At 43.2% G+C, this 26,113-nt stretch overlaps 4 protein-coding genes across 5 annotated transcripts; 2 read left to right on the forward strand and 2 right to left on the reverse strand.

Annotated features, from left to right (window-relative positions):
- Positions 1 to 10,666: 10,666 nt before the first annotated feature.
- Positions 10,667 to 12,483, reverse strand: LOC129763000 (protoporphyrinogen oxidase). Of its 2 annotated transcripts, none has more exons than XM_055761697.1 (2): positions 12,376 to 12,483; positions 10,667 to 12,128 (listed from the first exon to the last, which is right to left on the reverse strand). In XM_055761697.1, the coding sequence occupies exon 2, from the start codon at positions 12,106 to 12,108 to the stop codon at positions 10,672 to 10,674; it is 1,437 nt and encodes a 478-aa protein (XP_055617672.1). In that variant the 5' UTR covers positions 12,109 to 12,128; positions 12,376 to 12,483; the 3' UTR covers positions 10,667 to 10,671. The 2 variants fall into 2 exon arrangements, with proteins under 2 accessions (XP_055617672.1, XP_055617673.1); XM_055761698.1 differs by having other exon boundaries at positions 12,254 to 12,377.
- Positions 12,484 to 13,485: 1,002 nt separating this feature from the next.
- On the reverse strand, positions 13,486 to 16,105 carry LOC129762999 (uncharacterized). The gene is made up of 3 exons (XM_055761696.1): positions 15,893 to 16,105; positions 15,211 to 15,759; positions 13,486 to 15,143 (listed from the first exon to the last, which is right to left on the reverse strand). The coding sequence occupies exons 2-3, from the start codon at positions 15,757 to 15,759 to the stop codon at positions 14,040 to 14,042; spliced, it is 1,653 nt and encodes a 550-aa protein (XP_055617671.1). The 5' UTR covers positions 15,893 to 16,105; the 3' UTR covers positions 13,486 to 14,039.
- Positions 16,106 to 16,689: 584 nt separating this feature from the next.
- On the forward strand, positions 16,690 to 18,278 carry LOC129782535 (uncharacterized protein K02A2.6-like). Its single transcript, XM_055789667.1, has 3 exons — positions 16,690 to 16,977; positions 17,038 to 17,353; positions 17,419 to 18,278. The coding sequence occupies exons 1-3, from the start codon at positions 16,690 to 16,692 to the stop codon at positions 18,276 to 18,278; spliced, it is 1,464 nt and encodes a 487-aa protein (XP_055645642.1).
- A 1,334-nt stretch (positions 18,279 to 19,612) lies between these two features.
- Positions 19,613 to 20,854, forward strand: LOC129782536 (uncharacterized protein K02A2.6-like). Its single transcript, XM_055789668.1, has one exon. The coding sequence runs from the start codon at positions 19,613 to 19,615 to the stop codon at positions 20,852 to 20,854; it is 1,242 nt and encodes a 413-aa protein (XP_055645643.1).
- The last annotated feature ends 5,259 nt before the right edge of the window (positions 20,855 to 26,113 follow it).

Genomic DNA, 26,113 nt, shown 5'->3' on the forward strand with positions numbered 1-26,113 from the left:
TTTTTGATAAATGGGTATATTGTCTTTCGTCAAAATTTGATGTTTAACGGCGTTGGTTGCGGTTAGTGATTCACTATTCAAGTGAAAAACATTTTGGTTTCTACTGATTAGAGAAATAAGTTTATTCTTCTCTTCAATGTTTAGATGATCCAATCGAAGTTGATTGACAAGTGTCTGGTATCGATTTGGACTAGTTTCAGTGTAGTTGAACTCGTTTCCCATTGAATGAGTTTTGAAATTATTTGTAAATATTTTGAATGGATAATGTAACGACAGTATCTGGTTTTGCACCGAGTTATTTTGTAAAACAACAGATGCGTTGTTGTTCTCAGCATGATAAAGTCCAGCACAGATGTACACATTTGGACAAATTTCATAGTCATCGTCTAACAGGAAATCACCAGAATTTTCAGAAACTGGTATCTCTGTATTGCAAATCGATTCTCCTGTAATTTCTTTTGAGAATAGTTCGGGATATTTCCTATGCATTTGAATTTTTCTTCCCAATATTGTTATAGAATTCTCTCGTGTTTCAATTCTTGCTTTTAACTTTTGAAGTGTTTCGTAACCTATCAGACCATGGAAAAAATTATGGAATTTGAAAATATGGAATACAAATGACTCATTAGTCAGATCAGGAAATGGGTTGAAGTTGACATATCGATCAATAACGTGTTCTCCAGAAATATTTGATATTACTGTAGGAGCATGAAGTTTCAAGGATGTCTTAACAAGTCTCGGGCATAAATAATTCTTGTTCGCCCCTGTATCTACTAACAATTTCAGTTGAAACCCTTGCATCGTTGGAAGGCTCAAATAAGGTATAAAATTCATTGATTCTACCTGGGGAAGCGTATCCATGGTTCCATTTGAAAATTTATATTTTGAACATTTCTTTGTCCAATGTCTGGTTGGACATATTTGTCAATAGAAGCAGTTTCATTATTATTGTCATGTTGATAGTTCGTCGTATAATGATTATTCGCATCTATATCGGATGTCGCATGATGGTTGTCGTAATTTTCGTATTGAAGAGCAGCATGAGAACGTTGATCATATGCGCTTTGGTGATATTGTTCCATATTTCTCAACTCTTGAACTCTTGAGGGCTTTTTAGAAATAAACCGACTTCCCTGAGAAAATGATTTTTGAGAACCGTTGTTAGGTCTGTTCATGTAATTTGAGTTAAATGAACCATCCGCATTTATCGGCTCTGGAAGCGCAAATGATCGTACAGGTTGTCTGAAGTTTGGATTATAATAAGGCATATTTGGACGTGAAATGAAATTCGGCCTTCTTGGAGACTTAAATCGGAATGCTGATTGTTGAGATAACAGAGGTCTGAATTGTTGCTGCATTGGTTGAAAATGGTCATTCATTGGTATAGGTTTTTGAGATGATATCGGGGGGTTTGAATTTAAATAACCAATCCGGTTTCGGAAATTGCGCTCTTCTATGGCAGCGTCGAACGCTTGTTTAATTTCTCTTGGTTGCCGAGCACGGACATTTCCCCCAATTGGCTCTATTAGACCGGCAAGGAAAACTTGTAAAGCGTTTTCTTGGTGAGTACGAATACGGTCCTGTTTTACATTTTCGTCATATGTTGATATTTGAGTATGATTAATGAGCAAAGATAGTAAGTTTTGCACTTGCCCAAAAAAGTTTTCTATGGAGCTGGTTTGCTGAATTTGAAATAATTCTCGCGTCAGTGTTACAGGATCACGTTTATCATTGTAATATGTGATTAGATTGGCTTTGATTGACTCCCAATCGAGGGAGGTACCATAAGTCTCTAAAACTTGATCGGCACTATTAATGATTTTTCCTCTAATGGCTTGAAGCCAAATTTTCTCGAAAAGCGTATTTTTCAACTGTTCAATGATTGGCAAAATATTTTCAACTGATTTAATGAAACTATGCAGTTTAACGGGGTTTCCGTCGAATGGCTGTAATTCCCGTACCGCTTGAGGAGTTTGCAAAGATTTTAAGATTTTTTCCGCTTGTTCAAACATTCTATTTGTTTCTGTATCTCGTTCATTTTCAATACTACTTGATTGGTTTCTATTTCGATTAGGCACGGGTGAAGGATCCGAACGGAGAGACGACGGAGGAATTAGTTTTTGATTGGTGGATGTATCCATTTCGCTTGAATCGAAATCTCGATCCTGTAGATTATAGGAACTGAATTGTTCCATTGGATAGCCTATAATTAAAAGTTATAATGCAAGAAAAATATTTTTTTAGAATTATTCATGCTGCTTGTTTTTTTTTTTTTTTTCAAAATTTATTTTTGAATTTCAATTGATGAAAACTCTAATTTTATTTCTGTTCTGAGCATGTCGACAATACACATTTCCTCTTTTACGCGTTCACTTTATATAAATGGAGGTCTGTTTTCACTCACGCATGCCGCAGATATGTGTGATAGTGTGAGAGAAAAAATAGTGAGACAATTTTATCGATTAGAAGATTTAAACACCGATTCTATGGAGGTTCATCCATATTATGCAGATGGTGATCTGTCCTACACACGTATACAGCAGATATTCATTCTGCCACGTGGATATATATTTTTTAAATTATTAAATTATTTATTTAATTATTAATTTAAAAAAGTTTATTGTTTTACAGATTTAAACACCGATGCTTTGGTGGATTTGTTTTCTATTACGCAGATAATTATCTGCCTACACACGTATAAAGCAGATATTCATTCTGCTACGTGGTTAATGGTTTCAAAATATTAAAAAAAATCGAACATTTTATTATTTTTATGGTTTATACACCTTCTCTCGATGGGCTTTTCGAGTTACACACGAGTTACAGTTGCACTGTTCTACACACATATAACGCAGATATACATTCTGCTACGTGGATGGTTTCACAAATAAGAGATGGCTTTTAATTGGATTAATATTTTAAAAACACTTCGGTGAATTATTTCATTCAATCAGACCGTGCTCTGGATTGCTCATGCTTTCTGCAAACTCTCTCTGTTGCATGATTTATATACAAAAATTGTAAAATATGATTTGATTCATTGATGAAATTTGATAATGTTTATGAAGAAATAATTTCGTACCTCTAAAACGATAAATTCTGTATAATGGCTTCAAAATAACTTACGTTTTGTGGATCACGAATTTCCCTTGTAGTTAGCAGGAAAGCACACTTGTGTTATTGTAAAAATAGTTTACAATAGTTTCAGGTATGGAATATTTCGAATATATTTACTGGCAGACTTATCTCACTTCTTAACTAGGCGAACCTAGCCAGAATTTTCACCTGCCCCCGGGCTTCTGAATGCCAAAGGGGGACTAGGCTCTGCGGAATGCACGTATCTGCATGCTCGTGCTGTTTCAGTCCTGACCGAGAAATTGTCGGACAATCGCGCAGGTGCTAAGGATGACCGACTTTTGGATGCCGGCCAATTCCTTCTCCATGTTCAACACCTTTAGCGCTTCCAGAAGTGTCTTCGGGACAATTCCAGTTCCAGAGAGAACGACTGGAACAATTCTTGGGACCTCCCTTAGCCCCCACAGTTCCTTGAGCTCCACGGCCAATGGTCGGTACTTGCAGATTTTGCGACCGTGGGTCTCCTCCAGATTCTGGTTCAGTGGAATAGCGACATCGATGATGGTGACTTTGCGGTCGCTCTTGTCGTAAACCATTATATCTGGGCGGTTGTGGTGGATCGAGAGGTCGGTCAGAACAGTGCGATCCCAGTACAGCTTGAAACGGTCATTTTCCAGGACAGGTGCAGGCAGGTACCGGTAGTTTGGTACGTTGTCTTCCAGTAGAGCACATTGGAGCGCCAGTTGTCGATGAACAATACGGGCCACGTTGTTGTGGCGCTCGGTGTAGGCTGCGTTGGCCAAAACGGGACAGCCTCCCATAATGTGCTCTATGTTTTCACCTGGTTGATGGCACATCCGGCAAATGTCATCAACGTCTTGATGCCAGACGTACCGCCTGCAGTTTCTCGTCGGCATTATCCTGTCCTGGATGGCTATCATGTCGGCTTCTACTACTGAAGAGAGTTCACCACGCGTTAGCCACAGATTAGATGCGGCCTTGTCGACGTGTGGCCGATCCAGTTGATGGGGGTGGGCACCATGCACTGCCTTCTGCTTCCAAGCTGCAATCTTCTCCTCCACTGTCTGCAGATTGCAGTTGAGTTGGTACTCCGCTTGCGCCAAGTGCAGAGCGCTGTATCCTCTGTCGGCGGCGCAGACAGCCCGGTATAGCGCGTTTTGGTTGGCGCGTTCTGCGAAGTACTCGCGCAGTTGTCGTACCTGGGCAACACACAGTGCAGAAATGTCGACGATTCCAAGTCCCCCTTCTTTGCGTGGTAGTGAAACTCTCTCCAGTGCCGATTGAGGATGGTGCATTCCGGCCTCTTTGAATGCTTTCCTCATCCTCCTCTCAAGGTCCTCTAGGTTAGTTTTGCTCCATTTGACTACACCAAAACTGAAGGTCAGCAGGGGAACCGCGAATGTGTTGATCGCGCGTACCTTGTTCCCCGCGTTGAGGAAAGTCCTCAGGACACAGTTCACTCGACTCAAGAACTTGTCTCGCAGCTCCGTCTTGATGTCGGAGTGGCGAATCCCGGTGAGCTGTCGGAATCCAAGATATTTATAGGATTCGCCACGAACCATGTCTCTTATAAACTCGCCGTCATAGACCTCGTAGCCTCCGGATTCGGTAAGTTGTCCTTTCAGCAGGTGGACACAGCGACACTTGTCGAGGCCGAACTCCATACAGATGTCCCTGCTTATGTCTTCGACAACCCGGATAGCTACACCTAGACGCTGACGTGAATCAGCGTAGACCTTGAGATCGTCCATGTAAAAGGTATGGGTCACTTCTTCGTGGGCGCCGTCGCCATACCTTATTTTATAGCCATGACCGTTTCTATTGAGCGTCCTACTGAGGGGGTTCAGTGCCAGACAAAACCAAAGCGGGCTGAAAGAGTCGCCTTGGAATATCCCCCTCTTTATCTGCAGCGTTCTAGACTGCAACACATTTTCCCCATCACTGAGGTGCAGAGACGTACTCCACTGCCTCATCGCATGCTGCAGGAACCTAACGACGACGGGATCAATTTTGTAGAGCTCCAATACCCGGACGAGAAACGAGTGAGGTATGGAGTCATAAGCCTTCCTGTAATCGATGTAGGCCATACTTAGGTTCCGCTGGTTATATACCGCCTGGCCGACTATGGCTGCGTCGATGATGGCCTGGTCTTTGCAGCCATGCGTATTTTTCCTGCATCCTTTCTGCTCTTCTGCGATGATGTGATGCTGTTCGCAGTGAGCAGAAACTTTGGCGGTAATTATGCTGCTCAGTATTTTGTACAGACTCGATAGGCACGTTATCGGTCTGTACTTTGATGGGTTCAATGTGTTGCTGTCTTTCGGGAGGAGGAAGGTGACGCCACTGGTGGCGAATTCAGGAAGGTTGTGTGGGTCACGTAGCACCTTGTTGAAGCACTCAGCTATCTTTGGATGTGCGACGGTCAGCTTCTTGTGCCAAAAGTTCTGGACACCATCGGGGCCCGGTGCTGCCCAGTTCCTCAGGTACCGCGAGGCTTCGCGGACATCGTTCTCTCCGACGATGATAGCTGGCATCTCTCCAATTTCACCACAACTCTCCTCCTCCCGTCTTAACCACATTTGCCCGTCGCGATGTTCTACTGGGGTCTCCCAAATACCAGCCCAGAAGTTCGTCACATCGCTAATATCTGGCAAACCTTCGCGGTAGTCGGGCTTCTCGTCGCTAATGTGGTCGTAGAACGCTTTTTCGTTATCTCTGAACATCCGATTTTGTTCCTGGCGCTTTGCAGAGTCAGAGTAACGTTTCAGCCGTTTAGTTAGGACGCTCAATTGCTGTACCAGTGTGTCGAGTTTTTCCGTCAGCTGGTGAGCTCCCAGCTGGCGAAGTTCAGTAGGCCGCACGATCACAGCAACTTGGCGACATAATTTCGCCGATCTGCTGCCTCTTTTGTACGCCATCAGTCTTCCAATTGCGGCGCGCTTGTTTAGGATCCGTTGCTCCAATCTCCTTCGCCATGGAGGCTCACGCCTTTCACGGAGATGTTGGAGCAGTCCGCCTCTTGGCCTAATACGGTATCCTAAACTTTTGGCGGTCGCCACAGCAGCGCAGTAAACTTTCAGTTGCAGCTCCTCCATGTTCTCAGCATCAACCAAGTGCAGCGGAAGAACGTGCTCGTTCATGAGCTTTACTGCACTTGTCAGCCTGCGGGAATGCTGCAACTTCGGGATCCTGGGGCGCGACAATGGGTCTGTGTCGCGGAACTGTGAGATCGCCTCGTCGTAGTGGAAGACCAGATCGCGTAGTAGTTGTTGATCTGGCTGTGGGTCTTCCGGCTCAGGGGGTTGTTGTACTGTGGCCTCCACTGGTGCTGATTCGCGTGCCCCACTCGCGAATGAATTGCTCAGCCGTACTAAACTTCGTCTCGACACATCGCTTGCTCTGTTGTTCCTGGAGCTTATTTCTCTCTGCACCTGCTGCTTGATCTCGTCGATTTGCGTTTGGGAGAGCATGTTGTTGCGTACAATCGCTCTACGCCTCGCGTTCATCGCGTTTTGGTCAAGCCTCCCGACGAACTCTGGATACGCTTCCTCGAACATTGCGAGTATTCGAGGGCGACCGCTCATGTCCGTCTCCAAAGCAGTGCAGATGTAATAGGCGCGGATCACGAATTCGTTCATTTCGTGTGTCCACATGATCCGGCGCCTAGTGGTACCCACAAGTGTGGACGACTGTCGTCTGACAGTCGCAACACGCCTCGTAGGCGCAGCGTTTCTTGGGTGATGTCGATGGCTGCTGTTTCCGTGTGGCGGTAGCTCTTCGGGTTGAACCCGGCTGGTGGCCCGCTCTTGCACATCGCCCTCCAGCCGCTGGCCGCTCGCTCTTACGCCCGTTCCAGGACCAGCTCCAGTTCGGGGACCCTCCTCGGGTGATCGCATTCGTAGTATTCGTCTTGACCTTAGCTCCATTGTCTGGGTGTATCTCCTTTGCCCGGGAGACAGCGGGTTGGCAAGGCCTCCATGACCCGGGAGGCCTTCCCCGGGAGAGATATAGCGCTCTGACTCGCTCGCACCCCCTCACTTAGCCACTTTCGACACCCGTTCTCGGAGCCAAGACCAGGTGTGTGTTTCCAGTTCACGCCCGATCTAAAAATGTCGTCATATGATCTTCGTGGAGGCGTGAGATAGGAACATTTGAGACCAACAGGTAGGCTCCTACCCTAGTGTTGATCCCCATTTGAGAACCTCTATATATTTGGCAGACTTATCTCACTTCTTAACTAGGCGAACCTAGCCAGAATTTTCACCTGCCCCCGGGCTTCTGAATGCCAAAGGGGGACTAGGCTCTGCGGAATGCACGTATCTGCATGCTCGTGCTGTTTCAGTCCTGACCGAGAAATTGTCGGACAATCGCGCAGGTGCTAAGGATGACCGACTTTTGGATGCCGGCCAATTCCTTCTCCATATTCAACACCTTTAGCGCTTCCAGAAGTGTCTTCGGGACAATTCCAGTTCCAGAGAGAACGACTGGAACAATTCTTGGGACCTCCCTTAGCCCCCACAGTTCCTTGAGCTCCACGGCCAATGGTCGGTACTTGCAGATTTTGCGACCGTGGGTCTCCTCCAGATTCTGGTTCAGTGGAATAGCGACATCGATGATGGTGACTTTGCGGTCGCTCTTGTCGTAAACCATTATATCTGGCCGGTTGTGGTGGATCGAGAGGTCGGTCAGAACAGTGCGATCCCAGTACAGCTTGAAACGGTCATTTTCCAGGACAGGTGCAGGCAGGTACCGGTAGTTTGGTACGTTGTCTTCCAGTAGAGCACATTGGAGCGCCAGTTGTCGATGAACAATACGGGCCACGTTGTTGTGGCGCTCGGTGTAGGCTGCGTTGGCCAAAACGGGACAGCCTCCCATAATGTGCTCTATGTTTTCACCTGGTTGATGACACATCCGGCAAATGTCATCAACGTCTTGATGCCAGACGTACCGCCTGCAGTTTCTCGTCGGCATTATCCTGTCCTGGATGGCTATCATGTCGGCTTCTACTACTGAAGAGAGTTCACCACGCGTTAGCCACAGATTAGATGCGGCCTTGTCGACGTGTGGCCGGTCCAGTTGATGGGGGTGGGCACCATGCACTGCCTTCTGCTTCCAAGCTGCAATCTTCTCCTCCACTGTCTGCAGATTGCAGTTGAGTTGGTACTCCGCTTGCGCCAAGTGCAGAGCGCTGTATCCTCTGTCGGCGGCGCAGACAGCCCGGTATAGCGCGTTTTGGTTGGCGCGTTCTGCGAAGTACTCGCGCAGTTGTCGTACCTGGGCAACACACAGTGCAGATATGTCGACTATTCCAAGTCCCCCTTCTTTGCGTGGCAGTGAAACTCTCTCCAGTGCCGATTGAGGATGGTGCATTCCGGCCTCTTTAAATGCTTTCCTCATCCTCCTCTCAAGGTCCTCTAGGTCAGTTTTGCTCCATTTGACTACACCAAAACTGAAGGTCAGCAGGGGAACCGCGAATGTGTTGATCGCGCGTACCTTGTTCCCCGCGTTGAGGAAAGTCCTCAGGACACAGTTCACTCGACTCAAGAACTTGTCTCGCAGCTCCGTCTTGATGTCGGAGTGGCGAATCCCGGTGAGCTGTCGGAATCCAAGATATTTATAGGATTCGCCACGAACCATGTCTCTTATGAACTCGCCGTCATAGACCTCGTAACCTCCGAATTCGGTAAGCTGCCCTTTCAGCAGATGGACACAGCGGCACTTGTCGAGGCCGAACTCCATGCAAATGTCCCTGCTTATGTCTTCGACAACCCGGATAGCTACACCTAGACGCTGACGTGAATCAGCGTAGACCTTGAGATCATCCATGTAGAAGGTATGGGTCACTTCTTCGTGGGCGCCGTCGCCATACCTTATTTTATAGCCATGACCGTTTCTATTGAGCGTCCTACTGAGGGGGTTCAATGCCAGACAAAACCAAAGCGGGCTGAAAGAGAAAGAGTGATATTTTTTTTTTTGTTTTTTTTTTTTTTTTTTTTTTTTTTTTTCACTCCTACTGGCGTTAAATTTCACTAGATAGAATCGCGTTAAATTTCATTAGCTAGAATCGCACTATATAATACTTTTTCACATTTTATTTCGCATCTACAGCGTAAATATTTAACAGTCACTGAAGAAAATTGCGTAGGGTTTCACTTCCTTTGGTTTTTCAATCGTTCATAATCATTGGAATTATTTTATTTTCGCTTTTCGCCTCCTTTTGTGTTAACATCGTAACGGTATCTTAACGGTTGCGAAGCGGATCAACTGCAGCGGTTCATGATGGAAAACTCTATGTAAACTCTTTTAACCTTGAAAAAGGCAAATGGCTGAAACCGCAACAGAAGACCACAACTTTCACTTCCGTTTTGTTAACCAGTTACGTTCGTAATGGAAGACGCGCTGGCTTTTCTTTTCACAAAAGAACAAAAGCGGTAACGCTCGATAGCGAAAGCGAAAGAGAAGCGCTCATGGCAAAATAACTGTTTTAGCACTGCACTTTTTTAATAATCGCACTGAAATGAGAGCTCCCGCTGTATTTAACTTCTTTTTGCATGAAACCATCTGTATAGCGATAACAATGGCTGAATTTTCGGGTGACGCTTGAAACCGAAAACTGAAATCACTCACGGGAACTTTGTGTCTTTATGACTGCACTGTTCGTGCGTTTGCACTGGAATGAGGCTTCCCGTTGCGTTGAGCTTCTCTTTATGCCTTTTCGTATTGTGATGTGATCCGTATAGTGAAACCACAGGGTGTCGTTTGCAACCGAAGACTGAAGCAAATGAATTACTTTATGACCGCACTGTTCGAATGTTTGCACTGGAATGAGGCTTCCCGCTGAGTTGAGCTTCTCTTTATGTTATTTCTATCGGCGTTGTGTCGTTCGCTCTAGACCGAGAACGCTGAGCTTGTACGAAAGTACTCTAACGTTTTAGCTGTCCATTTTGTTCTGGCCCACGTGTTGTTGAGTGCGGTAATATTTTCTAAACTAATTTCGCGGAAATCGCGGGATCGCAGAAACACACAACCACAGTAGCTAGTGCACAAAACGGTCCTTTTTGTTTTCTCAGGTCTGCATTGAAATAAGAGTTCATTAACAAACTCATGCATCCTCGTGCTTCGTCCATTTTGATTTTCACTGGACAATGCTTTTTGTTGAAAACTTATGTCGATATGAACTTATTTGTTTAACACTACTTTAAATTGTTTAATCACTGTTTCACTGTATCACTACTTCCGCGGGAACTGGTACGAGTACCGACTGCGCCAGTTAACAGTGCTTCTTTCGGTTGTATCAAATAACTGAAGTCGATGAAACTGCGTTTAACAAAGAGTTTATTGAATGAATGACTGATCACACTTGTGGTTGGGGATAGACTGACTGCTGACTCTCTCTGTGTCTGATCTGCATTCGTGTTACTATCATATGCGCGACTCGTGTATCTCTCGGAGGTTCTTTCGTTAACTTATATATATATATATATATATATATATATATATATATATATATATATATAGATAGATGTGAGTGAAAGCGAAATCGGAACAAAAAACAAATATGACACATGACTAATTTCAACCAGATTCTTTATTAAATAGGGTCTCAACGCACGTTTTTGCAGATAAAATAACATCATTCACACCCACTCCGTCGTATGATGCACCACATAATGCGATCGGCAAGTTGTTTTCTCGTATATACTGTTTAATTTTTTCCACTCGTTTGTGGTGCCCGAATACGTATTGGGGAATACATTTCCTTAATATGTTCACTTTGTAGTGATTTGGTGTCTGATCAATTTTTAGAATATTGTTGACATGTTTCAGGGCAGTATCCAGCAGTTGCTCTTCACTGGGATTATCACCAAACCATTGGTGAAACCAAGCTCCGCCCATCATTACCGTCAGAACTGTATTTTGTTTCATGTCAAAGCAGCAACTATCGAATATCACACCCAGAATCGGAAGATTTTCTATGGGCGGAACGAGGAAACCGAATCCTTCATGTTTTTGTAACTTCGGAGAATTATAACGCAAATTTATAACTGCAACGTCTACAAATGGAATCGCATCAAGTCCTTTCGAAAGATTTGGATGCTGTTTAGCAACACATTTAGCCAACTGATGACTTGGAATGGCACTTATAAGATGGTCAACAGTTTTCTCCTGTCCGTTCATCAGCAGATGAACTTTTTTACTATCGAATAGTATCTCCTTGCAATTTACATTTATTTGTATATCAACCTGTTTCTGACTGAGGATGGATCCGACCTTGTCAGGTAGTTGCTGTAATCCACCGTTCAAGGAATAAATACTCCAATGTTCATTCTTTGCTCTATTGGCTAAATTCGTAAGCGAGTCTTCTCCCACAAGTGTTTTCTTTTTCCGTGCAGACATTGATTCCTTGAGCAAACCTATAAAGACTCCGCCATACTTTTGTTCCAGTTCGAACAAATGTTTCAAAAGAAATTTAACGCTGATTTGTTTAGCATCGCCAGCGCATATCCCGCATATCATTGCTCCTATAGCGTAATCAGCAATTTCCTTGCCGAATCGTCTCCTTGTAAATTCATATATTGTTTCATCTTCTAGTTGCGGTTTGGATCGCCCAGTGAAAAGATCCTTGATTCCAGCAAAGAACAAAGGTTTAGTGAACGGAGGAATAACTTTTATCAATCCAAACACATCGGAGGGCAGCATGTTTAACTTCCCTTTCGCGTAAACCATTCTGTTGCGTGCGGCCACATGATTCGAGTGAATCGGACGAACCTGATCGGCAAGACCCAACTCATCTATCAAGTTCAATGAGTTGATGGCCGCCGGACCTTTTGTGCGCATTGTTCGAGGTCCCCCCTCAAATATGAATCCATCATCGTCAAATCGTTCGCTGCGAATCCATCCCCCAATTCGGTTGCTTGCTTCATATATAGTCACCGCTGAGGGATGGCGCTGTTTCAGCAGATAAAATCCGGCCGAAAGCCCGCTCATTCCCGCGCCGAGAATCGCCGTCATCTTACCGGTTGAGGGGAGTGCTAATTGAGAAATGACATTATGGAAAGAATCATTTCTATTTGCTCAAAAATGTATGGCAAACATTTTGTAGAATAATAACTTCAACGTTTAATATTCAAATTCAAATTTTAATACATGTACTAACATAGTGGTCCATTTCATTATTGTAACAATATCAATCTATAGGAAAAAAAGCAACTAACAAGAATGCGATGCGATAAAAATCACAGAACACTTGAAAACTATTTAAAGAACCAGTATACATACCTCATCCACTTCCAGTATTTACATTCGCCGACCGGTCAAACAAAATAAGCAAAAAAAACTTAATTCCAACGAAGTGACAGCGTTGAAGAACAAGTGCTTTGATCTGGAAATTGGTTGTTGGTTGCATGCAAGTAAAACACAGACATCTAGAAAAAGACTGCCTGGCAGCATACGCCATGTCAGAAAACATACGCTCGAGTTTAAATCTCGCCTGCCCGCGTTCATAACAAACATGTGTTCTCTTTTGAAACGAAGTCTACTGAACTCACGTGGGTGACGTCCAAATTGAACCCCTATTGGACTGACAGGACAACATATCGCTTGCAACAGTATTCACGGCATTTTTTTGACGTAGGACTACGTTTTACATTCTTCTTTTGCCGTCTCAACGTATGCATTAACTAGCGTCATTTATTAATACTTAGTTGAGATTTCTTAAGCCAAATAACACGCCTTGAATGTATTCCGAGGGACAAGCTCTAGAATACGTGTGACCACAGTGCAAGTCGAAGGAAATTTCTCCGACGAAAAATCCCCCGGCCAGAACGGGAATCGAACCCGAACACCCGGCATGATAATGTGAGACGCTAACCACTCGGCCACGGATGCACTAACTACGTCTACGTCTTACATTAAGGGTGCCGAATCAGAAAACAGGTCACGTTTTTATGAAATAAACGTAACGTTAATAACTATTTTTACTGCGAACGGATTTTAACGATTTGCATGCCAATCGAATCGGAAATTTTCTAAGATTTGTTTGGTATGCTAAACATTACAATCCTACAGTCTTTATATGGTTTAAATTGATGAAAACTGGAAGCATTCCCATTTCCCCATACATTTGTTCAACATACAACAAAGGTCGCTTATTCTGTTCGTTTTGTGTTTTATGTTTCCCCTCGAGCTGTGAACGCTAGCGAATATTTCACTTGATGTGCATCTAGCATTGCAATAACACAACCATCTGAGCCATAGAAAAGCAGGCGAAAAAAGAGAAGAGTGCAAATGATTATAGGTCGTTCCTAGCTATCAATGTTTGGCTTTGTGTGTCTTGCTTGGTTTCGTTGCTCGAAACTTAGAACTTCCTGTAGGGGAAAAGGGGGGAATTTGGGCCACCTAAGCAAATCACCTAATATCTCCAAACCAATACGGTCTAAATTAAAAACGTCACATTGTACACTGAGCTATACTTGTTTTCTCTCAATCATCAATGTTTGATAATCATATTAAGCTTTAAACTATCAAATATATAGTAAAACAAAAGTGATGTTTTTTGGACATTAAATTTTGATGAGGGGTGATTTGGTCCATCTGTGGGGTGATTTGGTCCATCAGTGGGGTGATTTGGTCATAGTTGTCGATCATATGAATAATGTTAAAAATGTGTGTGTTTCATCGAAAAAACATACTTATGTTTATGTCAAGTAATTCAGGATTCTATTTCAATGAGTAACAGTGTTCTGGAATTGATACCAGGTGTCTTGGTCAGAAGCCAGACCAGAAAAATTGCATAGAATCCATGCAATTCCTTTTTCACATTTTATGGCATTACCCAAATTTTTTTTATTTCAAAATAATTTCGAAGTTATCCGTTTATAATACCATGTTCTTTATTATTATTTAACATGACTTGGCACTCTTTCATTTCATTTCACATTGATTTACAACATACATATGGGGCATGTTACGCTTTCATTCTCTGTGCATTGATTGTGATACCATACTTTACAACTAATGCACAGCATCCACCCTAATTGGGACTGACTGAATAATGCTGCGCAATACTCGCATAAAACATCCTCTGTGACATCCGAATCCATTCCCTTCCTTTTACGATTTCTCTTCGGAACAACTTTTTTCTGGACTTTACGCATAGCTTTGATCGACTTTTGAACTTCAGCTTCTAACAAACTTTTACGATGACTTGTTGCTGTCAACTCGCAAGATTTATCAGGTATTCGCTTCCTGTCATTTGATGCAATTGCTTTCGGTAGAGGAATGATGTCTGACGGGCCAACTTCGAAAGAATCATCCGCAGCATCCACAGCTTGATCAACACCGTCGAATTGGGTTTGATCGTGGGAAGATATCGTTTCAGTTTCTGGTTGATTAGTAACTTCTGCGGGTGCAAAATCGTCCACTTCGAATATTTCCCGATTGAATGGACAGATTCCTGTAGCAGAAAAACCGTTCGCAGCTATCATTTGTGTCGCTGCACGCGGAAAAGCGATTCCGACCAAACCCGCTATGTCGTATTGTGTAACTGCTTTGCCTGGAGTTTTCTTCAAAAGTAAGCCGGTAGCATCTCCGTAGAACTTTTTGAAAGGACCCATGAAGCTTACGTCCAACGGCTGCATACGATGACTGCAATGAGGTGGAAGCACGATTACTACAACGTGCATCTTTGCAGCAGTTTCACAAAAATCGAAATTCTTGCTGTGGGAAGAATGACCGTCAAGAATCAACAGAAGAGGGCGTTCCGATGTGGGTCGTGCATGTTGCACAAAATGCTTGAACCATTCCGAAAACAATTCTGTGGTCATGTATCCAGAAGGATTACAAGCAAATGTTGTACCGTGAGGAGCACCAGTTTTCAATTGATCGTTCATTCTCATGCGGGGGAAGATTATCATTGGTGGTATGTAATGTCCCGACGCAGACATACACATTACCACTGTCGTCGACTCGCCTCTTTCCGCACTTGTTATGATGCCCACACGCTTCTGGCCTTTCTTTGCAGCTATTTTTATGCTGCTGTTTGGAACCTTGCGAACCAAAAACAGAATATTAAATTCATATTAAGAAAAATAAAATAAAATAGTTTTATACTACCGTGGAAACACTCGTTTCATCAACATTATAAATTTGTGATGGTGTGTATTGCATTACATTCAATTTGCTCTCAAGAACATCGAAAAACCGTTGGACTGATGGTTTATTGAATGCTCTAGCTCTTGCTACTGATGTTCCTTCTGGCGTTCGCATTGAAATTGTTGGATGGCGCTTCATGAATCCGATGAACCAATCTCTTCCGGCTAAGCGAGTTTTTGGATTGAACGGATGAGGAAGTCTATTTTTTTCGGCTAATTCAAATGCCATTTTCCGGATATCACGTGCCGTCAAACCATATAGCCGACTTTGCAGGTTGAGAACATGGTTGAGCATCTCCTGTTCCTGCTGGGAAGAGAAAACGGTTCTGTGTGTTTCTTCGGATGCGGCCGACGAATTTTGCACAATTCTCATCAATGTTGTTCGAGGAATTGCAAACACTCTCGATGCTTTGCGCAGAGAAAATCCGTCCTTGATGGCCTGCGTTGCCTTTTCAAGTTCCCCCTCCTTCCAACGTTGTCTGTCCATCTTTTTTTTGTATTTCCGCGGCATCTGGAATCAATTAGACCAAAAAAAGCTTTAAACTTGTAGGACCAATTCACCCCACATAAACGTGACCATGTCACCCCACACATCATGCGAAAATTTAAATGCAAATTATTTCATTTGTTGTTATCAAACTTACAGTTTTTCTGCATCAAATAATTCCTCTTCTGTAGACGAACCGAAATGTACTGCACAATACGCGAAAAGTTTGTATAATCAGTGGGAAAAAACCTTAAAACCACGATTGAAAAACTTCTAATTTCATTCAATCAAAGTGCTTGTTTTGTTTATTTCCCGTTTCTCTCCACCTGTCAAATTTTACCAAGGTTTTTTTGCGTTAGGTACGTACGGTTCAACAATAAAAGGAAATACCGTTATAAAAAATCCAAATTGAGCCGTATTTTTTGAGATAAAGGGGTGGTCCAAATCACCCCATATGTCCAAATCACCCCATGTTACCCTACATGTGAATAGCACACCTTCGATATTTCTAGTTGCCATTCGTATTTGCTCTCGTGTACATCGGCTCTGTTCTGATGCAACAAGCTCCTAGCTTTATTGATGGTTTTGACCGAGAATCGAGAAACGATTTTTCATAAACGATCGCGCTGTTTCATTTTTATCGCTGCAACTGTGTGCACATGTTAGACGCGTGTTTCATGCTTGTTGAATGGCGATGCACGGAAGATGTCTCTCGTTAAATACTCAGTGCAATGCGTGCATTGATATTATTAGCATCCCTAGTTGCTTTTACTATAGTAGGCATGAACTAGGATGATTACCATTAGCAACGTGATTTTTCACTTCAGTTAGTTTGAGCTGAGCACGAAATAAAGATAGACGCTTTACTTAACACGTGTTCTTTTCAATTGCAACAAATTTTGGCGACGAGGACAAAGTGAAAATCGGAGTCAATAGAAGCTTACATCATTTAAAATGGCACACGGAGGAGGAGAACCAGCCGGAGAAGCGATCCAGGACATGCAAACGGCGATTTTGAAAATCACCCAACTCTTGCAGCGATTTGCAGTTCCCAGGCAGCCAAATCCGGAACACACGTTGGAAGCCCTTTCTTCCAACATCAGCGAGTTTTCTTTCAACCCAGAAAATGGCGTCACAAATGGCGTTCGGCTGTTGCTGCGAAAATTGGACACCACTTCCCACAGTCGGTATTTGAATTACATCCTTCCAAGGCTCCCTAAGGATGTTACGTTCAAGGACACCGTGGAAACGTTAATCAAAATTTTCGGAGAACAAACCTTACTTTTCTGACGCCGGTTCCAGTGTCTCCAACTGGCGAAAAGCGAAGGAGACGACATCATAACCTACGGCGGAAAGGTAAACCGAGTGTGTGAAGATTTCGATTTTGCGAACCTAACAATCGACCAGTTCAAATGTCTGGTTTTCGTGACCGGACTGAAGGCATCCAAGCACGCTGATATTCGGACGAGATTGCTCACCCGGATGGAAAACGAGAGACCGGACGCACCAGTGACTCTTCAAACTCTCATCGACGAGTTCCAGCAGCTCGTTAATCTGAAAGCAGACACCAACTTGATTGAGCATCCAGCCAGCTCGAAAGCAGCAGTACACGCCATCAGTGAGAAGAAGAGACCATCAGAAGTTCCCAAGCCCTCGTTTAAACCGGAAGCCAAATCTCCAAAGACGCCGTGCTGGCAATGCGGCCAGATGCACTTCGTGAAGGATTGCACATACAGCAGCCATCTGTGCCAATCTTGCAACCGTGTGGACACAAGGAAGGGTACTGCGGATGCTTCACCAAGACTTCAAACGCGCCTGCTGGGGATAATTCCAACCAAAAGGGTAAGAAGAACCAGAAGAAGAAGACCAAGTACCAAGCCAACATAGTTCACACTGTAAACCACACCGGTAATCTCACCGGTTTCGTCACGACAATGATGAACGGACGTCAAGCCACACTGCAACTCGACAGTGGATCACCAATCACCATCATCAGTGAAGAGACCTGGAGGAAGGTTGGATCACCTGCACTCAAACCATCGTCCTGTGAAGCACTTTCTGCAACCAAAGATCCTCTGCCGCTGCTGGGGGAATTCACCTGTCTCGTAGGAGTCAACGACGTCATCAAGCCTGGACTATGCCGAGTAACGTCAGTCAAGGGACTCAACCTGTTCGGCTCAGAATGGATGGACCTCTTCGAGATGTGGACAAAACCATTGTCATCGTTCATTAATCAAGTGAATCAATCCAATTCAAATTCCTTTTCTGGAAAGCATTTCCTCATGCGGTTTCCCGAAGTTTTTCAGGACACTCTTGGGCATTGCCAGAAAGCTCAAATCAGTCTTCACCTGAAGCCAGATGCCAGACCGATTTTTCGACCCAAACGCCCGGTTCCATACAACGCCATTCCCTTGGTCGAAACCGAGCTCAATCGTCTGCAGCAGTTGGGCATTATCTCACCAGTAGATTACTCCGACCGATCGTGGCAGTTCGGAAGCCGGGTGGCAAGGTTCGAATTTGTGCCGACTACTCAACTGGGCTGAACTCGATGCTGGAGGCGCACAATTTTCCGCTTCCCACACCGGACGACATCTTCTCGAAGTTGGCTGGAAGCAAAGCGTTTAGCATAATCGATCTGTCGGACGCTTACCTACAAGTTGAAGTCGACGATGCATCGAAGCGACTCCTCACCATCAACACCCACCGGGGCCTATTCAACTTCAACAGGCTGGCTCCTGGTGTAAAGTCAGCACCCGGTGCTTTCCAACAGCTAATGCACACCATGATTGCTGGGATTTCCGGTGTTGAGGTGTTCCTGGATGACTTCATCATCTTCAGCAAAAACGAGGAGCAACACTATCGGACGTTGTGCACCCTGTTCAGTTGCCTCCAAGAGTATGGGTTCCATCTGAAGCTGGAAAAGTGTCATCTCTATCAGCGGGAAATCAAATATCTGGGGCACATCGTCGACGCAAATGGCCTACGCCCGGATCCGGAGAAAACAGCAGCAATTTCCACGATGCCACGTCCAACCGATATTTCCACACTGCGATCGTTCTTGGGCGCAGTGAATTTTTACGGAAAATTCATCCGTGAAATGCATCAACTCCGAAGACCGCTGGATCAACTTCTGAAAAAAGATGCAAAATTCGTTTGGAGTGCCGAATGCCAACAAGCCTTCACCGACATCAAGCAAGTTCTTCAGTCGGACCTAATACTTACCCACTATGACCCAGCGTTGGAGATCATCGTGGCGGGTGATGCATCCAACACCGGCATTGGAGCGGTCATCATGCATCGTTTCCCGGACGGTCGTATCAAGGCAGTCGCTCATGCGTCCAAGACTCTGTCGTCGGCTGAACAAAACTACGGACAAATCGAAAAGGAGGCGCTCGCTCTGGTCTATGCCGTCACCAAGTTCCACCGCATGCTGTTGGGACGAAGGTTCAAGCTACAGACTGACCACCAGCCACTGGTGAAAGTCTTTGGATCGAAGAAAGGAGTTCCCATCCACACGGCAAATCGGTTGAAGCGTTGAGCACTTACACTGGTTGGGTACGATTTCGATATCGAGTTCATATCTACCAACAATTTCGGCTATGCGATGTACTATCGAGGCTCATCAGCAGCCACGAGCGACCAGAGGAAGAATTTGTGGTGGCAAGTGTCAACATCGAGCCCGATCAGCAGTGCATTCTGGACAGCACCATCGAACACCTACCAGTCACATTCGATATGGTGCAGAAAGCTACGTCAGCAGACCCAATGTTGCAGCGACTCATCCAGTACATCAACTCCGGCTGGCCCATGAACGGAAAATCGATTCAGAATGTAGCATTGCAGACGTTTTTCCATCGGCGTTGTACAAGGTTGCGTGATGATGATGGAACGGTTGGTGATTCCGGAGTGTTTCCGGAAGAAACTATTGAAGCAGCTACATCGAGGTCATCCCGGGATCGAACGAGTCAAAGCCATCGCTCGGAGCATCATCTACTGGCCGAAGATCGATGACGACATCACTGAGTACATTCGAAGCTGTACCAGCTGTGCGAATGTGAAAAAATCTCCACCACAAGCAGAGCCACATCCGTGGCAGACCGCAGAAGGTCCATGGGAACGTATTCATGTGGACTATGCCGGACCGATCGACGGGTTCAGCTATTTGGTCATCGTCGATTCCTTTTCCAAGTGGCCAGAGATGTTCCAGACGAAATCAACGACAGCTTCTTTGACGATCGGGTTCCTCACTGAGAGCTTTGCCAGATTTGGCGTACCGAAGGTAATTGTTTCTGATAATGGAACCCAGTTCACTGGATTCGAATTTCGTTCCTTCTGCGAAAAGCTGGGCATCATCCATTTCTGCACCGCACCGTTCCACCCCCAATCGAATGGTCAAGCGGAAAGATTCGTCGACACGCTTAAGAGGTCACTGCGCAAAATCCAAGAGGGGGAAGGATTACGAGCATCTGCAGCACTACAAACCTTTCTGCAGGTATATCGAGCAACTCCGTCCAATCTGCTCGAGGGCAAATCCCCTTCGGAAGTGCTGAACGGCAGAAAAATGCGGACAGCATTGGATTTGCTGAAGCCTTCAAACATACTTCCACAACCACCGGTAGCAGCCAAGCCTTGCCTAGCACGGAAACTTGCAGCCGGATCACTGGTATTCGCGAAGGTGCACAAAAACAACACCACCTGGAAGTGGCAATCTGGAGTCATCATTGAGGCGATTGGGAATGTACATTACAATGTACTTCTTGATGCACCATCCGGACGGAAGCGGCTAATTCGTTCTCACATCGATCAACTTCGGACCAACGACACTGGAAAACAAGAAAAAACAGAAATTGAACTACCGCTGAGCACTCTTTTGGGCGATTTCGGAATGACAACAAATGCGGAGTTTCCCGACGAAAATTCTTCTTTTGTTTCAGCACAAGAATTTCCTGACCTTCCGGACGATCAGGAACTTCCAGACGATCCTGAACTGCCGGACGATGAACCGAAGCCTATTCAACCTGGACCATTTTCTGCAGTACATGGTTATACGCTGGCACGATCAAAGCCAAAACGAAACATGAACCCTCCACAACGTTTTCAAGACTATGTTCTTTCTTAGGGGGGGGGGGGGGTATATTACCATCCCTAGTTGCTTTTACTATAGTAGGCATGAACTAGGATGGTTACCATTAGCAACGTGATTTTTCACTTCAATTAGTTTGAGCTGAGCACGAAAAAAAGATAGACGCTTTACTTAATACGTGTTCTTTTCAATTGCAACAGATATAAAGAAACAAATTGCGACATATGATCAATTAGTGTATTGTTCTCGCAAAGGCAGGAAAGAATCGTTGCTTCTCGAAATGAATCTACAAAACCACGCAAGCCATTCAACAATTTCAAGGTCCCCGGAACTTTTTTACTGAAGAAATTTCGATTCGTTTATTTTAATTCTAACTTTCAAGAACGAAAGGTTATCTGTGTTTCGATATAAGGTACAGTAAGTTACATTTATTGTGACATTTAGCTAATTGGACACTATTGAACAGACCTGTAATGCGACACGTTTAATTGGACATTTTTACCTCTAATTGTACATTTTCGTAAACATCGAGTTCCGGGCCCAAATTATGGTCCCATATTGAAAGTCGCCACCAGACGTCGACACTGTACCACTCTCATCGCTAATGTCCAATTACAGGTCAAAATCGCCTCCAATGCATGGTGCCTCGGCATGTCGTATTAAATGTCTCTAGTTGCTAACACTACCGTAAAGCGTTGTAATTATTCAAATTTTTATGTTTTTTAACGATTTTCCTCAAAGAGAAATTTTGATCATAATTTGTCCACCTCTGATCATGGTTTGTCCAAAAAATGATCATGGTTTGTCCGGTTTTAGAAATCACCATTTGTAAATGAAAAAATTCGAATTTTCAAGTAGATTTTGCATTTCTCATTGCTTGAGTTTACTGTCATCATATTGATCCATTCATGATTTATGGTTTATTCAGAATATTGCATTTTCTTGGGTATTTTAAAACACTCAACACACTCAACATGGAGTAACTTTATTTCTGCTGTGCGCGAAGGACACAATAAACAAACTGCCGCGCGCCAAGCGGTTGCCATAGAAATCATGTGGACATAACAACATTAGTGAATCGGACAACTCATGATCAGAATTGAGGTCATCGAAATGCGTTAATTACATGATTTAGTTATGTAAATCTGATACAAATGGTGTGCGAGCATGATGTTTACAATATTTGTAAGTGTTATAATCTAGAATAGATCTGAATACGTGCCAAATAATCATCTGGTGATTGTTTAAAAGTTAGCTCAAAGGGACACATTAACACCAATAGAAGGTGGATTTTATAATCCTTTAAAACATTTGAAATCGTAAAAATATACTATAAAACCACTGTAAATCATGAAAAAGACAGTTTTATTCATATGTTTTGAAACATTCGAATACCTGATGCGCTGAATAAGAGCATTCAAAAAAGTGGACAGACCATGATCATATTTTCGACTTGGTTTGTCCATTATTTACCTTACATATAATTAAGTGACCGGATGGTCAGAGGTCTAACGCGGGACACAAAAAACAAAACGCTATGTATATACGTTATGTGAACATAAACCATAGTTTAGCGAGTCTAAACTGATCAGTATTATTTCTTTCTGAGTATCGGCACTCAGTTGTGATTTTTTGGTGGTTTAGATTTTGTTTACGTCCGAAAATCACTCGATCAATCAGAGCATTTACGCCTGGCAAACACGATTCAAATTCTACAATTTTCTTCAAATCACCGAATGGAATGCTCGAAAATTTCAATTCATTTTTCATCGATTTTAGTGTTCACGCATGCATTCAAAAAAATGGACTAATTTCGGATGGCGATGAAAGATAATTTATAGGAACAAATTTTCTTTAAATCTTACGTTTATTAAGTCTACAACAAAAATGATTCAATGATGCAACAACTTGATGATTTTTTCATACTGCAAGCTCCACCCCACAGCGAAGGAGTTGGACATCCTGTGGCACTTTGATATAGCCGATCTGATATTTACAATATCATCTCTTTGCCGCTCCTTAAGCCGGGAGATCGAAGCAATCGGCCAAACGGGGGAGAAGAATCTGGCCAAAATGGACATTTTTATGCGGAAGCGTCAGACGAGACCGACCGTATCTGAGCAGCAGGCAAGAAGGAGTAGCTTGAGGTGCTGGTGAAAAACTTTTTTCCGGCGAAAGAAGTGAAAAACTTCTTTTCGTACTCATAATGAAAGACGAGACGTACTTGATGCTAGAATTCAACGAATGCCAGGGGACCGGGTAATCTATGTTCCCCCGGGTAAGCGATGACGTCGAATATATCATTCACATCAAGTTCTCAAAGAAGGTCCTTCTTTGACAGACGTGAAGGCCGCTCTTCTTTCGAGTCATATGGTAAACGGGGAGATAGATAATACGAAGTGCTTGCCGGAGTCGGAGAGGTGATGTGGTCTTTATGCCGAACCTGGCCCATTATGCCACTGGAGGATGGATCGGCTGAAGATAAACATTGTCGCGAAGACCACCAACCTTCCCAACATTCCCCAGATGCGCCCGATAGAAAATTTGTGGGCGAATGGCCAAAATAGAGAGACAGACGACCACCAAAGCCACGAAAAGGTGAAATAACAAGCCGATATACATCTTTTCATCGGCCAGGTCAGGTTCCGGTTCAGGTTCCGGCCAACTTCCGTAAGACCGCCCAGCTCTTCATTTAACGATATTTCATCAAACAACTCTGCCTCTTCCTGTAGAGTATACACTAGTTCTTCCGGCTTATTTAAAACGTTAACCCCTGACCGAGGTAGGGGACCAAAGATGAACTTTTCGTCTGACTCACGATGGTCCCTGCGGATCACTTTTACTTTTATAAAAAATATTTTCCAATTTTGTTGCTGTCGCTTCCAGTTGACACACTCTAAACAAAAAGCCCAATGTCGGTGCGATGAAACCAGCTCAACGTATTAATCTTTGGATGCATTAGAAGCGCTCTTGAACAGCCTGCCAAATAAAATGTTTTTTTGAAGTTCATCCATTTAAGAAAATCAACATGATCAAATTGTGATATTAAAATATATTGATATCGCGGGACATTTCCGTTTCTTTTGCCAAATGCGGGACGTTTCGCGGGACGGAATCTTACGCGGGACATTTTGTTGAAATGCGGGACTGTCCCGCGTAACGCGTAACGCGTAACGTCTGTTCAGTTTACATATAATCGTCTGCCTTAAGGAGCATCTTCTAGTGCAGCGATTTTCCAACAAATTATGGAGCAAATTTTAGCAGAAATCTAAAATGTGTCGGTTTATTTAGATTATATATTGATTGCAGGGATAGATTTAGAGGACTGTAGACGAAAGTTGTACATTGTTTTGGAAAAATTATCCACAGAAAATGTTAAATTGAATTGGGAAAAAAGCAATTTTTTTGTATCCAGCCTACCATACTTAGGACATATCATTACAGATAGGGGTGTATTACCGAGCCCAGATAAACTAACAACAATTAGTCTCTAAAGTCCCTGCTAATGCATCTGAATTGAAAGCATATTTGGGATTAGTCAACTATTATGAGAAATTCATTCCACATTTATCTGCCAAGCTAAGTGCGTTATACAACCTTCTGAGGAAAAATGTGAGATTTTCATGGACAGATGATTGTCAAGAAGCTTTTGAGGTTAGCAAAAATCAGTTGCAAAACGCTAGCCTTTTAGAATATTTTGACCCTAAAAACCGTTAGTTGTGGTTTCTGATGCCTGTAATTACGGTTTGGGAGGGGTTCTTGCTCATGCGATCGAGGGAGTAGAAAAACCAATCTGTTTTACGCCCTTTTCATTGAATGAATTCCCAAAGAAATATCCCATGTACAATAAAAAAAAACATAAGTTTATCTACGGCCAAAAATTCACAGTATATACTGATCACAAGCCGTTAGTGGGAATTTTTGGTAAGACAGGAGGAAACTTTATTTATGTTACTCGACTGCAGTGATACATTTTAGAACTATCGATTTACAACTTTGAGATTGTTTATCGCCCTTCAGCAAAAATGGGAAACGCTGACTTTTGCTTACGTTTCCCTCTGAAACAAGAAGTAAGGAGTGTGATGTTGAATACATCAAGAGTCTTAACCTCAATAATGAGTTACACATGGATTTTTCTAAAATTGTTGCCAGTGAAACATTAAATGACCCACTGCTGGTAAAGTTGCTGTCGTTCGTTAAGAATGGTTGGCCACCCAAATTTGATAAAACATTTTTAAATATTCATGCGAATCAGCATGATCTTGAAATAGTAGAAGTTTGTTTGATGTTTCAGGATCGTGTTGTTATTCCATCAAACCTTAGAAACAAATTACTCCGCATGCTGCATGTCAACCATTCTAGGATTGTAATAATGAAGCAACTAGGAAGACGAACTATCTACTGGCCTGGTATGACTAAAAACATTGAAGACTTTGTAGGAAATTGTGATACGTGCACAAAAATATCTATTGTACCAAAACCAAACGTAATCACAAAGTGGATTCCAACAACGCGACCATTTAGTAGATTACACGCAGATTTCTTTTACTGTGAACAAAAAATTTTCCTACTCATCGTCGATAGCTTTTCTAAATGGTTGGAAATTAAATGGATGAGGAATGGCACTGATCCTTCAAAAGTTATTCGAAGGTTCACCAAAATGTTTTCTAATTTGGTTTACCTGACGTGGTAGTTACATTACATTCAATTTCACAACATCCATAATCTTTCTTGAGCGAAAAGGAAGAATAGTTTTAAAAAGTCTGCCTTACAATCCATCCAGCAATGGTCAAGCTGAGAGTATGGTAAGGCTGGTGAAAGATGTTTTAAACAAATATCTACTAGAACCAGAGATTCAAAAGTGGGATATGGAAGATCAGATTACTTACTTTTTGATAAACTACCGAAATACTTGTGTGACGAAAGATGGTATTCGTCCATCTGAGAAAATTTAAAATTTTAAACCAAAGATATTAATAGTTCTTATTCAAGCGTTATTCAAGACAACTGGTTAAAAGCCCTGCTAGTTGTGAAAACCAAACTGATATAGTGACAGTATCAAACGAAACACTAGTCAAAAGAGATTAATTTGATAGTTTGAAGCCAGGAGACAAGGGGTGGTTGAAAAATAATGACAAGAACACAGTAGAAAGATGGATCGAAGCAAAATTCGTGAGACGACATTAATATTTTCCAGGTGTCAGTTGGAAACGTGACTACAAATGCACATCGAAACCAACTGAAGATCCCGATGATTAGAAGTTCTACCTTGAACGTAATGGTCCCAATTACCTC

The sequence above is a fragment of the Toxorhynchites rutilus genome, chromosome 1 (assembly GCF_029784135.1).
Source record: "Toxorhynchites rutilus septentrionalis strain SRP chromosome 1, ASM2978413v1, whole genome shotgun sequence".
Taxonomy (NCBI): Eukaryota; Metazoa; Arthropoda; class Insecta; order Diptera; family Culicidae; genus Toxorhynchites; species Toxorhynchites rutilus.

Excerpts from the sequence above, each read along its gene's own strand:
- LOC129763000 (XM_055761697.1), bottom strand. The coding sequence starts at position 12,108 with ATGACGGCGATTCTCGGCGCGGGAATGAGCGGGCTTTCGGCCGGATTT.
- LOC129762999 (XM_055761696.1), bottom strand. The coding sequence starts at position 15,759 with ATGCCGCGGAAATACAAAAAAAAGATGGACAGACAACGTTGGAAGGAG. Across the intron at positions 15,144-15,210 it reads ATGAAACGAGTGTTTCCACG|GTTCCAAACAGCAGCATAAA; the intron begins GTAGTATAAAAC and ends TTGGTTCGCAAG.
- LOC129782535 (XM_055789667.1), top strand. The coding sequence starts at position 16,690 with ATGGCACACGGAGGAGGAGAACCAGCCGGAGAAGCGATCCAGGACATG. Across the intron at positions 16,978-17,037 it reads ATGTTACGTTCAAGGACACC|TGTCTCCAACTGGCGAAAAG; the intron begins GTGGAAACGTTA and ends CGCCGGTTCCAG. Across the intron at positions 17,354-17,418 it reads AGCAGCAGTACACGCCATCA|ACGCCGTGCTGGCAATGCGG; the intron begins GTGAGAAGAAGA and ends AAATCTCCAAAG.
- LOC129782536 (XM_055789668.1), top strand. The coding sequence starts at position 19,613 with ATGATGATGGAACGGTTGGTGATTCCGGAGTGTTTCCGGAAGAAACTA.